The 13,196-nt window shown below is 45.0% G+C and overlaps 1 protein-coding gene across 3 annotated transcripts; it reads left to right on the top strand.

The window, feature by feature from the left end:
• The first annotated feature begins 452 nt into the window (after positions 1-452).
• LOC118090032 (membrane-spanning 4-domains subfamily A member 15-like) lies at positions 453-11,126 on the top strand. Of its 3 annotated transcripts, none has more exons than XM_035125369.2 (7): positions 453-559; positions 2,237-2,454; positions 3,702-3,821; positions 4,705-4,761; positions 5,953-6,075; positions 10,225-10,338; positions 10,544-11,126. In XM_035125369.2, the coding sequence occupies exons 2-7, from the start codon at positions 2,254-2,256 to the stop codon at positions 10,664-10,666; spliced, it is 738 nt and encodes a 245-aa protein (XP_034981260.1). In that variant the 5' UTR covers positions 453-559; positions 2,237-2,253; the 3' UTR covers positions 10,667-11,126. The 3 variants fall into 3 exon arrangements, with proteins under 3 accessions (XP_034981260.1, XP_034981340.1, XP_034981420.1); XM_035125449.2 differs by having other exon boundaries at positions 468-546; XM_035125529.2 differs by having other exon boundaries at positions 486-559; positions 2,240-2,454.
• Positions 11,127-13,196: the final 2,070 nt, after the last annotated feature.

The raw sequence follows: 13,196 nt of genomic DNA, 5'->3' as shown, positions 1-13,196 counted from the left end.
GCCATGGCGAAGGACGGGCGAAGGAGTCAGGGGAGGCGGAGCAACCTCGATGCGGCTTAAGGGGGGCCGGCGGCGGATCTGGAGCGCGCCTCCCTAGGGGGCCTCCCTAGACTCTAAAACCACCCTCCAGTCGTTTGCACTGAGCTTTGGGAAAGAGGAGGAGAAATATTGCTTTCCGGCGGGTTAGAGATGTGTATTGGCGGCCGCCAGGCACGTGACAATGCGAATCGCCCTTCTCGTCGCCGCACGTCGCGGCACACCAGCCAGCGTCTCGCGGCACACTAGTGTGCCGCGGAACAGCGGTTGAGAAACGCTGCTCTAGGGTATAGAGAGGCTCTTTAATAGAAGGGACTGTGGCAAGCATAAACATGATGAAGGTAGAACTGGGATGTACCTGCAGGAGAAGGGTGGGGCAGATGGATATGACCAAGCATATAAGGTCAAAAGTCCAACAGCAACAAATGATACTTCCTTAAAATTCTGAGCAAGCTTCCTGGTTGACTGAGTGGAATTCGAACACCCCAGAGGGAAAGCAGAATCTGCAAGGTCGGGAAATATAGTGAGTCCTATCACCTCTTTAATTATCACCTTGGGTCATAATTAGGAGGATCATTGGTCACTGTTGGTGGCTGAGGCCTCTCACAGGAAGAGGTGGGGGAGGGTACGGAGAAAGGCAGGGAGGGAGAATCTCCAGGGTAAAGAATTACATCTTTTTCATGCTGCTAGAAAGAGGGCAAATGTGCAGGGGTGGCGTGGAGGTGGCAGTGGATGTGAACCCATTTGCCCTTGAAACAGGCAATAGAATACCTAGAGTGAGACTCAATGTAGCACCAAGTGGGGTATAGGGAACAAGCTCAACTCACACAATGGGACTTCTCCCCACCCCCTTTCCACCTGTGCACCCCCTGAACCAGTTCTGGAGGTTCCTTTAACCCTCCAATGATGATTTAAGGGGCCTAAGGGTGCATGGGCCAAGGGAAAGGAGGGAACTGCACAAGTATACATTTTCTCACACATACAACATAGTTAAATCCCACCCCTATTTCTTACTCTTATTTAGGGATGGGGGGGGGATATCCATTGTTTGTATTTAAAGGTGAATCTACCTCATCTGCACTTTTTAAAAAAATGCTTTTAAGCTTTATTGAACTAATGCAATCAATACAATCAATACATTTCCATCTTATACATTAATTTCAGAAAAAGAAAATAATTTCAAAAGTTCCTCATCTGCACTTTTGAAAACAATACACAAAGCATTACACAATCAGCCTTCCAAATTCACACTTCTCCAATTTTTGCAGTATAGTTTTCCAGCCAGGTAACATATATTTGTGAAAATAACGTACAAAAATGCAGAATATAAGGCGAAAGTGCTTTCCATAATTGTGTGCGTTAGGCACAACTACACCCAAAACGTGGTTACTAGGAGCAATTTTGCAGTACAATGCTGATGAATTTTCATGAGGACTTTTTTAAAAATTGCAAACTAATGTGGATACATGAATTTGAAATTTGAAAATGAGAAACCGAGAGAATGAAATTGAGAAAACCGTCCATCCGTAATCTATATATATGATTCCGGCATGAAGTGAATCTGTAAAAATCACTGGAACTACTACTACTACACTGGAGAGCATGGAATTCTGATGTATTTAGGGAACAGTCTATAACAAGTCTGTCAGTTGTACATTCATTCATTCATTCATTCGTTGATCATTTGTTCATTCATTTGTTCATAAATCTGTTCTGTCCCATTTCTGCATCAGTTTGTGATTTCTCCCTGAGTACTTTTGTCTGGCTAGAATGTGGCCATGAAATGTGATGATGCCTCTTATTTGCCTGAGTGGAGACTGTGTGTGTGTGTGTGTGTGTGTGTGTGTGCGCGCGCAAACCTCTGTACAAAGGTAAGAGCCACATCCATTGCTCTGTGGTTCTGGCCCTGCCCGCCAGCAGCATGCAGTTCCCAGAAGGTTGCCTACAAATGTGGCTAAAAAAGTTTCCCCACCCCTGTTGTACACCAGTCTTCCACAACTTGATGCCCTCAAGACATTTTGGACTACAACTGCTACCAGCCCCAGTCAGCTTGTTTCTACCAGCAACATAGCAACATAGAACTGTCTCCTGTCATTGCATATGCCTGAGAGAGCCCATATCAAACTCAGAGCAAAGAAGAACGATGTGCACTTTTCATGAATGAATTCATGGATTCTTTTCTCCTTCCACTCTGTTACAGTAGCTGCATTGCTCAGCATGGACAACCAAGCGTTCGTGGTTATTCCTCAACATGGTGTGATGGCCAGCCACCCCAACCATATTTTGTACCCAACTGGTGCCATGCATTTGGATGGCCAGCCACTCGGAGCAGTCTATTCAAGGAGTCATCTCTATGTAGGAACTGAGCCAGCTGTTAACTTAGGTACAGAACGCAGAGGAGAACCCAGGGTACTAGGGGTAAGTGACCTATCTCATACTATTCTGATCACCAATAAAGAGGTTTCTTTGTAGACTAGCTAATCCACCAAGCATTGGCTCTCTGTCACAATTCACTCACCCCAGCTCTGATATTCTGATTCACGTCAAGGAGTGTGGGGAAATAATTCAGTTCAGTCTGCATTGAAAGATGAACTCAACTCACCTAATTCACATTCTCTGGCACAATATGCACACCAAAATGCACTGTAGGCATTTTTCAAATTGCACACTTCTCTGAAATATGCTTCACCATCAAATGTTTTCTGTTCAGGTACAATTGCTGTGCTAAATGTCTATGTTTGGCGAAACTGCGTGCTCAAATGTGTGCGTGGTAAGATAAATTCACCCTGAAAGAAAACTTTTTGGGGAGGGAGGGAAATGGTGATTTGTAGGGAAATGTGGAGAATTGAAATTAAGATTGGAAAAGTGAGAAACGGAGAGAAATTTTAAATGGTCCCATCCAAGCTGAACACCTGGAACATCTGCTTTGAGGGAAAATCCAGGTTTCCCTCTCCCCCCCCCTGCCAGTTCTCAGCAGTGCTTTAAAAAACGGAGTTGCAATGGAATTCCCCCACCCCACAGACACACCAATGTTTTCTGAATGCCACTTCTTCTCTCACCCTCTTTGCTCCTCCCTCTGAAAGTGTGTTAAAGTTATCTATATCTATATCTATATCTGTATAAACATACACACCCCTTCGCCTCACTTCCGCAATCCTAATTCTGGCTGCTGTTAGGAAGGGAGGAACTTTATATGAGGCATTGCGTGAGAATTCCTGTTGCACTAGGTGGGGTAGATATACCCCAAACCAGGAGCTGGTAGCACTTCTTTGGCCCAGTCAGTTCAGGTGAGCTTAGCTTCCCCCCCTCAAGCAACACGTGTAGCTGTTTCAATAGAAAGCCTAAATGGTGGAAAGGCAGGATATGAAACTGTAAAATAAGCATGGCAATTGTCTCACTCCTCTGTGCGCTGTGTACCTTTTCGTTTGTTTAAAATGTCATTTTTACAACCATACATTTGCACGATATATGGGGCATGTTTAAAAAAATGGACTTTTAAAACTCTGAAATGCTGCTCTTTGGGAATGGGGAGGATGTTTTATGATGAGACAAAAGTTGGTCAGCGGTCTGGACAGTTCCTTCAGTTTCAAATGTCTCCCCAAACAAGGACTGTCAAAGATGCTAGGACTCATCTCACCTGTTCTATTCAATTCTAAATATTACAGGCTATCCAGATTCTGATTGGCTTTGTTCACATTAGTTTTGGGAGCCTCTTGACCCTTCTCTTGGACGGAAGGCGATCACAAACTGTGCCCTCTGGATATGTGTACTGGGGCGGATTCATCGTAAGTAGCATCAGTTCAAATCAAACAAATGCAAACTGTGCCAGCCAACCTCCCCATTTGACAAGTGACTGCTGCAGGCAACCTTTCCAGTGCTCTAAGGGAAAGAGAACCTCGCCATTCAAGAAACCCTAATAATAGGGAATTGAAAAGCAGTTAGATGTTTAATGAAATCAATAGCACTTGAATGTGATTACTAATTGCATAGTCTTTTTACATCCATTTTCGATTATTAATTGCCTAGTCTTTTTACATCCAACAGTTGACCAGCAGGGAGGGTATCAACTAGGCAGAAAATTGGCCTTGTCCACGTGGTTTCTGGGATCAAATGCCTTCTGTGCATTTTGGAACCCACATAGAAGCAGCTCCCAAGTTGAGCCTAAATTTAGCGGTCATTTGTATAAGAAACCCAAAATTGCTGGTTTCTCTTAGGAATACCAAACTGAATTCAGATAATTTGCCAGGTTGAGTTGAGACAATTTAATGCAGGTAGGGATACCATCATATAACGTGTGTGTGTGTGTGTGTGTGTGTGCGCGCGCGCACACGAGTTCCATTTCTTTGAATGCTCAGACACTACACTGAGGAATTGCAGCTTATTAGCTCAAGGCTGAACTCCAATTTCCTGTTTTCGAGGAGATGGTGGGTTATGCATCAAAGACAGGAATGGTAACTACAACAGAAAAAATAATCACATTCAGGAAATGCACGTAGTGCATTTTTTCCTGTCCTAATTATCTTGCCCCTGGCCCCTTACTTTTGCCTCACAACTCCCGTAGACAGATTGTCATTTATCAGCATCCTCTTTTATCTGCATAAGTCTTTTCCCACTTGAATTTGGAGTGAAGTTTTACTCTAATCCTGATTTTTTTCTTGTGTGACCCAGTTCATCATTTCGGGATCTGCACTGGTGATAACTGAGCATAACAGATCATCCCTTCAGGTGAGTCTGGTTCCTCACATCCTGCCCTGCCTCTCAACCCACCATTTATTGCACATATATCTCACACTTTCTTTGGGAGCTCAGTACAGCTGACACAAGACTTCTAAAAATCCTCCTGTCAGGACTTCAGGGCTACAGAATCTGTAGCATCCTCCTTGTTCAGAATTTCCCCCCAGATAAGAGCAGCCAACTCTTATCGGAGCCCCAAACCTTGTATCTCCTTCAGAGAGGTCTTGGAATAGCATGGCTGAGACTCTTTTAATCATCGAGCCTTCTCTGCAGTTACTGCGCAAATATCCTAATCAAATAAAATGGAATTTTCTTAGAGAGATTCCTGGAAATAATCTGACTTCTATTGGCAGTTGTTGCTAAGGTCTGACCTTGGACTGAAGCAGTATTTCATCCCTGCATAATTGATCTAAGAAGTAGGCTTGTCCAAAATTTATCAGAAAACAATTTTCTGATACTTTAAAAAAACAACCACGTTTTCTTTTTCCAAGCTCTTCCTGAACACTTGGAGAATTTCAGTCCACCCACGGATAATATCTGCAAAACTCCCACTTCTTTTAATGCTCACAAATAACTTGGGTGGAATTTGGGGGTGCCATTTTCAGACAGCCCTAGTTTTCACATAGTCAAAAGGAGGTAAAAAAACAACAACCCCCAAACCCTTGCAATTCCATTCGTAGAGATGGTGTCAGTAGTTCTAGTCATGCATTTTTTTAGCTGTATCTGTGGAAGGGTAGTGGGAAGTCTACAGAAAGATCTGAAGTGGGGTATAACCATGTTTGGTTTGCATGCTTGCAGTTCTCTCCACCACAAAGAACCCTAGGTTCTTGTTCATAGGGAGGACAGTCACTGCACCCGGTCAAAAGCACTTCCTCCTTTAAACCTTCCCACTCAACTCAGGAAGATGTGGGGTGGGTGGAGGGGCTGGGAGCAGTGTGCACAGCCCACCTCCCCCACCATGTTTAAGAATATCTGAATAGGGCTGGGGTAGCCGACATGGTGCCCTTGAGACTACAACTCCCATCAGCCCCGGCCAGCAGGGCCATTGCTCAGGGATGCTGGGATGGCCAGCAACACTTGGAAGGCACTGTATTGGCTATCCCTGGAATAAGGCTTTTGTCAGGTTGCTATGCAGCATGACCAGAATAGCTTGTACCCTAAGGGTGTATTTGTTTCTTACAGATGAAAGTCAGCACATGCCTGAACATTGTGAGCATTCTTGCTGCAGCTGTTGGGATAATTGTTCTCATCATAGATGAAAATCTTTCCCCTTTTTATTATACAACCTCTGACTTAATACGCTGGGTAAGCCTGCTTTTTGGAATGTTGAGTTCTGAACTTATTTTAGCAGCAGTTGAATGGGCTGTTGGAACTTTAATATATAAAGTAAAAATAATATTGGGAATGACTGGGTATTAAACACAAATCACCCAGTTACCAGTGGCCCCTTAAAGTATGCTTCACGCAGAGTATGCGCAGTTAGAAGTTGACCTGGCTAAGTAAAACACCACCAAGAGTGTAGGGTATAATCTGCCTTGTGTGAAACCCCTTACTAGCTGTATGCTTGTCAAAGCATACAGATGAAAAACAAACTGACTCTAAAGGCTTTAAACTCAAGATAAATACTTTCTCCCACATCCAAAACCTCCCACAAAACTCTCATTAAACTACCCGAGAACTATCAGCAAACAAAGTAATTATACTAAGGTTTAACTAAAGGGATCTCTTAAACTAAGAACAAACAGAGAGTGCTCCATAACAAGATGTATCAAACTGCAAGATCTAGCAAAGAGATGAGGAGGGCTTTCTGGCAGAGCCTTATATACAAAAAACAGAGCCCACGCCTGTGAGCAATTAAGATAAACGCTTGCACCTGTTTCTCTTAAACAGACAGTGTTTACATTAGACCAGCACTAAAGTAATGACTATTCAAAACAAAATCCAACATGGGCTGCATCTGAAAGCTCCCTTATTATTATCATCATCATCATCATTAATACCCCACCCATCTGACTGAGTTTCCCCAGCCACTCTGGGTGGCTTCCAACAGAACATTAAAATGCAATAATCTATTAAACATTAAAAGCTTCCCTAAACAGGGCTGCCTTCAGATGTCTTCTAAAAGTCTGGTAGTTGTTTCTCTCTTTGACATCTAATGGGTGGGCGTTCCACAGGGCAGGTGCCACTACCGAGAAGGCCCTCTGCCTGGTTCCCTGTAACTTGGCTTCTCATAGTGATGGAACCACCAGAAGGCCCTCGGAACTGGACCTCAGTGTCCGGGCAGAACAATAGGGGTGGAGACGCTCCTTCAGGTATACTGGACCAAGGCTGTTTAGGGCTTTAAAGGTCAGCACCAACACTTTGAATTGTGCTCGGAAACATACTGGGAGCCAATGTAGGTCTTTCAAGACCGGTGTTATGTGGTCTTGGCGGCCGCTCCCAGTCACCAGTCTAGCTACCACATTCTGGATTAATTGTAGTTTCCGGGTCACCTTCAAAGGTAGCCCCACGTAGAGCGCATTGCAGTAATCCAAGCAAGAGATAACTAGAGCATGCACCACTCTTGCAAGACAGTCTGTGGGGAGGTAGGGTCTCAGCCTGCGTACCAGATGGAGCTGGTAGACAGCTGCCCTGGACACAGAATTGACCTGTGCCTCCATGGACAGCTGTGAGTCCAAAACAACTCCCAGGCTGCGCACCTGGTCCTTCAGGGGCACAGTTACCCCATTCAGGACCAGGGAGTCCTCCACACCTGCCCGCCTCCTGTCTCCCAAAAACAGTACTTCTGTCTTGGCAGGATTCAAGCTCAATCTGTTAGCTGCCATCCAACCTCTAACTGCCTCCAGACACTCACACAGGACCTTCACCGCCTTCACTGGTTCTGATTTGAAAGAGAGGTAGAGCTGGGTATCATCCGCATACTGATGAACACCCAGCCCAACCCCCCTGATGATCTCTCCCAGCAGCTGCATGTAGATGTTAAAGAGCATGGGGGAGAGGACAGAACCCTGAGGCACCCCACAAGTGAGAGCCCAGGGGTCTGAACACTCATCCCCCATCACCACTTTCTGAACACGGCCCAAGAGGAAGGAGCGGAACCACTGTATAACAGTGCCCCCAGTTCCCAACCCCTCTAGACGGACCAGAAGTATGTTACGGCCAATGGTGTCAAAAGCCGCTGAGAGATCTAGCAGGACTAGGAAACAGCTCTCACCTTTGTCCCTAGCCCGCTGGAGATCATCGACCAGTGCAACCAAGGCAGTTTCAGTCCCATGATGAGGCCTGAATCCCGACTGGAAGGGATCCAAATGGTCTGCTTCTTCCAGGCGTGCCTGGAGTTGTTCAGCAACCACTTGCTCAATAGACCTTGCCCAAGAATGGAAGATTTGAGACTGGGTGATAGTTGGCCATATTGGTCGCATCTAAAGATGGTTTTTTAAGCTGCGGTTTAATAACCGTCTCTTTCAGTGCGTCTGGGAAGGCTCCCTTGCAGAGAGAAGCATTCACCACCCTGTGAAGCCCATCGCCCAGCCCTTTTCGGCTAGCTTTTATAAGCCAGGATGGGCAAGGATCAAGGAGACAGGTGGTTGGTTTCACTCGTCCAAGCAGCCTGTCCACATCCTCGGAAGTACAGTGGTACCTCGACTTACGAATAACTCGACTTACAAATGTTTCGAGTTATGAACGGAGTTCTGTCCGCCATTTTGGATGCGGTTTAGATAGGATTTTTTCGACTTACGAATTTCTTAAAATTTTCCCCTCCATTGGCTTCGACTTACAATTTTTTCAACTTACGAAGGTCCGTTTGGAACGGATTAAATTCGTAAGTCGAGGTACCACTGTAACAGATTGAAATTGGTCCCACACAACTGGACTAGACAGAACTCTAGCACTCTCCCGCCCTGGCCCTGCTCCCACGGTGGAGTCTACCTCTTCCCGAATCTGAGCGGTTTTATCTGCAAAAAACTTTGCAAAATCTTAACCTGGATGCAGCAAATGGGGTTGGCTGCCAAACTCCTGAGATTTTTTTGTTTTCCACTGCAATCCTCATCCTTTATTTGCTCTGCCCTCATTGTATCCCTTGCCATTTACCAAGTGGTGTGAAGTGAAACTGCTACTGGATAGGAGGATCTGGCAGGAGGGTAGGTTAAGCCAGGGAGATAAAATAGGCCTTTCTTAGTCACCTGAGCTATAAAGGAATCAGGCAGAGCTTGATTTAATATAATGGCACCCTTACAACTTTTTAAGGCTGTGTCTCCTTCCACTGCCAGCTTGTAGATGTGGCAGGAAAGGAGTTCACAAGATGAGCCACATGTCCTTAAGCAGCAGGAGCAGAGGGTCCCAGCACCAACACTCCTGCACAGACCATGCAGAGATAGAGTTACATCATTGACTGCACTAATACGGTAGTACTAATAAGGCTAAGGCTAATAAGTCATCTAGCAACAATTGAATTTAACACTTCAGCCACATAGAGACTAGTTTGACTCTTTGATGGCAAATATATTGGAACCAGGGACAATGAATTAACTGTGTACCCTGCTCTCAGGTACAGCCAAGCGCCTCAGACATCACTTGGACTACAGAGAAACCCTGCTACAGGCTGGAGTGTTAAAAACACAAGCTCTGCAAATAAACCTGACTTGTCAATCCCTTTGTGGAGCTTGAATCAGCAGCTGAAGTTTAATAGATAACAGAGGGCTCATCTGTACCTCTGCTTGGCCTGTGCTTTCTAAGCATAGGTCCAAGCGGGTTTGTGTTTGCCCCATCCATTTCCCCCTGGAAAACCCACTCTTTAGTGATAAATCGGAACAAATGGCAATCCGCAGAAAACCTGATTGTCACCCCATGGCTGTGATTTCTTAAGATCACAGCTAATTTTAACTTGTTTCCATTATTTATATATATACATGGGGTTATGTTCCTGGCTCCCACGCATGTTGGTGGAGCACACATTAGCACACTGCACCCCACCTCCTTTCTGGCCACTTCCGGGTTGCTGTGATGCATGTGCTTGCGGTTGCACATCAATTGGAAACATGTAAATCGGCCATTGCCTGTATAAAAAAGCATCCAAGTAAATGAGGAAATTGCTTTTATCCCTTTGGGTGCCGGATATATCACACATTAGCAAATGCCAAATCTAAAACTTGGTGGTCCAGATGTTGGTGTTGTCAGAACCTCTTTATGAGTGTGTTTCAGAACCATAGGACCTGGGAAGCTGAATTACAAGTTGCAACAATATTTAAGGCAAAATACTGATCAATCTTAAATTAAAATGTTTAATATTTAAAACATTATTTACTATTATAATTGAACAGTATTGCTATCTGAAGACAAACAATGGGTCTTTTATTTTATCATCTATTACTTGAGTAGTTTTCTGTGGAGATTCAGTTATCCTGAATTGTGTAACTTTAATATGATCTGACGGTATGGCTTTATGTTTGGCAGAGAGTAGCCCTAGGACTTTTTAATGTCATCTTGATATTTGCCATCCTGGAGTTGTTCATTGGAATGGTCTCTCTAAGTTTTGGGTATGAAGCAGTATCCCGTCAAGGTGAAGAGGTAAGCATCTCCACGGGACTTCTTCTGGGGTGCGGGGGTGAAACTTGTAAGATGTTTGCTTTGGCAAAATGGGAACCAGATGGCCTCTAGGGAATTGAAAGGAGGAGGAGATGCTACTGGGAGAAAATTAAGTCAGTGGTGGCATCTGGAAGGATAATAATAGCATCTGAGACCTTCTAATTGTTCATTGTAATCTACTTTCCAGGCAATATATGATGTGCCAGAAGCAGTCATACCACACCAAGGAGATCTTCTGCCAATAGGTCCTCCTCCATCTTATGAAGCACATGCCAACCCGTGCTATGAACCCACAAGCCAGGGGGAATAGAAAAGCCAAGATGAGACTCCTAAGAACAATTACACCCAATTCAGGCCCTCTGGAATGCCAAGTAAATCACAAACTTCAGATGTGTCTTTGGTGTGTTATGTACATAGTTTTGGGAGAAAGGCCTGGGAATAAAAAGGCACGTCTCTTTGAAACCCCACTGTTGCTCTGTACATATTCTTCAGCCAGAGATAGACTGATCAGCCTGATTCTGTCCTCTCTCAGTTTTGCCGGCACTAAATCATAGGTTTGTTCCATGCGGTTGTTGTATAGATTTTGTTTGTTGCTCAAAGGATGGACAAAAAGTTTCTATTTAAATTGTACACATTTTGTATGCACCTCTTATGTCAAATTGTCACACTCTTTTCATCAAATATGCATTCCCCAATTCTTTTCAATGCGTTTTCCTGTAAAATGTGAATTTTGTACTAATTTAAAATAGGTATGCCCTTTACCAATAATGTACGGTACTGCAGAATCCTTATAAATGTGCGATCTAACTGGGAGTTGTATTCTGATCTGCAAGCAAGTCCAGCCTTGTCTAGGGTTGCCATGTGTCAAAAAGTGAAAATCCTGACAGAAAAGTTGTTGAACTTTTTTTGGCAAAGTTTTGAGCTATTCCTGAGGGAAATCAGCAAAAACGACCCTGCCGACATGGATTTTCCAGGATATTTAGCTAATTTCAGCCCAGACACTGCTTGCGACTGCAGTATTCTGGATATGCCTGGGAAATTATGGACTTATGGCAACCGGAGCCTTGTCAGATTGGTTGAGTCCGCTGCAAAACAAATTATTCCTTTGACCTTACCATACATGCACTGGAATTTCTTCCTGGTTATTCTCATCTACAAGGACGCAGTGGGGGGGGGGATTCTCTTCCAGTTCTCATCTTTTAGTGAACAAAACCCCCAGAAAAAAACAAAACCATTTTCAACTATCATGGAAATTAGCGCTAAACTTGTACTGTATTCCTGAAAGTGGCTTTTAGGTAAAGGTAAAGGGGCCCCTGACCATTAGGTCCAGTCGTGTCCGACTCTGGGGTTGCGGCGCTCATCTCGCTCTATAGGCTGAGGGAGCCAGCATTTGTCCACAGACAGCTTCCGGGTCATGTGGCCAGCATGACAAAGCTGCTTCTGGCAAACCAGAGCAGCGCACAGAAACGCCGTTTACCTTCCCGCCGGAGCGGTCCCTATTTATCTACTTGCACTTTGATGTGCTTTCGAACTGCTAGGTGGGCAGGAGCTGGGACCGAGCAACGGGAGCTCACTCCATCGCGGGGATTTGAACCGCCGACCTTCTGATCAGCAAGCCCTAGACTCTGTGGTTTAACCCACAGCGCCACCTGGGTCCCCGAAAGTGGCTTTTAGGAAAGTTCAAATACAATGCAGAAGGGAACAGTTATGGAAACGGAATAAACTAGCATGTGAATGCAGCCTAATTCAGTATAAGGTCCTGTGTCCCTTTGAGAAATATAATGAAGTTCAATGCCATTAATTTAAAAAAGCTAAAACAGAATGAATAAGCCTCTTTAATGCCTTATATGTCAAAGATGACCCCATGAGCAGAGTGGGGCTGCATTAGTGTGCCTTTGGCTCACTTCCAACTTTCATGCATTGAGTGTAGTTGATTGAATAAGGGAAGCCTACACATATATAGCGCTACCTGATCTTGACCCCTGATTCTGCCAAGGTTCCAGATTGTAGGAAAGCCTATACATGGAAAAATATTCGGATGTAGGTTCCCCTTTTTATATGCTATGGTTAGAACAAGGGAGGCACCTGACATTGCTGCCAGCAGCGGAGCTAGCCGCTCGAGCACCTGGAGTGGCACATATGCCATGCACCTGGTGGCGGGGCGATCTGCCCACGGGGTGGGACAATCCTCCCAGGGGGCCGAACATGGCATTGCATGGCGATCCGCCCGGGGGGCAGCCGATTGTGGCGTGGCGGCATGATCCTGCAGGAGTCCGATTGCAGTGCGGTGGCGCAATCCGCCCAGGCGATTTTCTCACCCCCCCTCTGGGGTGACACCCGGGGCGGACTGCCCCCACCACACACCCCTTCCTACACCCCTGGGTGCTGCTCCACTTCCCCTTCTACATGGGGAGTTCTCTTCACCTGTACAATGGTGAAGGAGACTAGTGTGAGAACAGAACAAGATGTCTGTCAAAATGTCTTGCGGAACCTTCCAGCGTTATGGGAAATTCCAACAGTCACTCTTTATTTGCCTCTTTTCTCTCAATCTCTGTTCTAATATCTAGGTAGCCTTATGCCAAGTTTCTCATGGACTGTGATACTCTGAACAAAATAATCCTGACAGACTTATCAGGACATTGACTGGTTTTGCCGTTAAGCGAGAGAAAGGAGTCATGGTTTCCAAGCTTTTGCTGCCTCAGGAGGGTCACAGTTTTTCACCATGACAGCATAGCTGCAAGTCATGCAAAACATCCTCCTTCCCACGTCCATCCATGAGACAGGAGCTACTGTGATGATGTTAGCTCAGTTTCTCTTTGAAATTTATACCAAAGAACTGA

Source organism: Zootoca vivipara, chromosome 1 (assembly GCF_963506605.1).
Source record: "Zootoca vivipara chromosome 1, rZooViv1.1, whole genome shotgun sequence".
Taxonomy (NCBI): domain Eukaryota; kingdom Metazoa; phylum Chordata; class Lepidosauria; order Squamata; family Lacertidae; genus Zootoca; species Zootoca vivipara.
The sequence above is the reverse complement of the archived record's forward strand: the minus strand, read 5'-3'. Positions and strand labels throughout refer to the sequence as shown.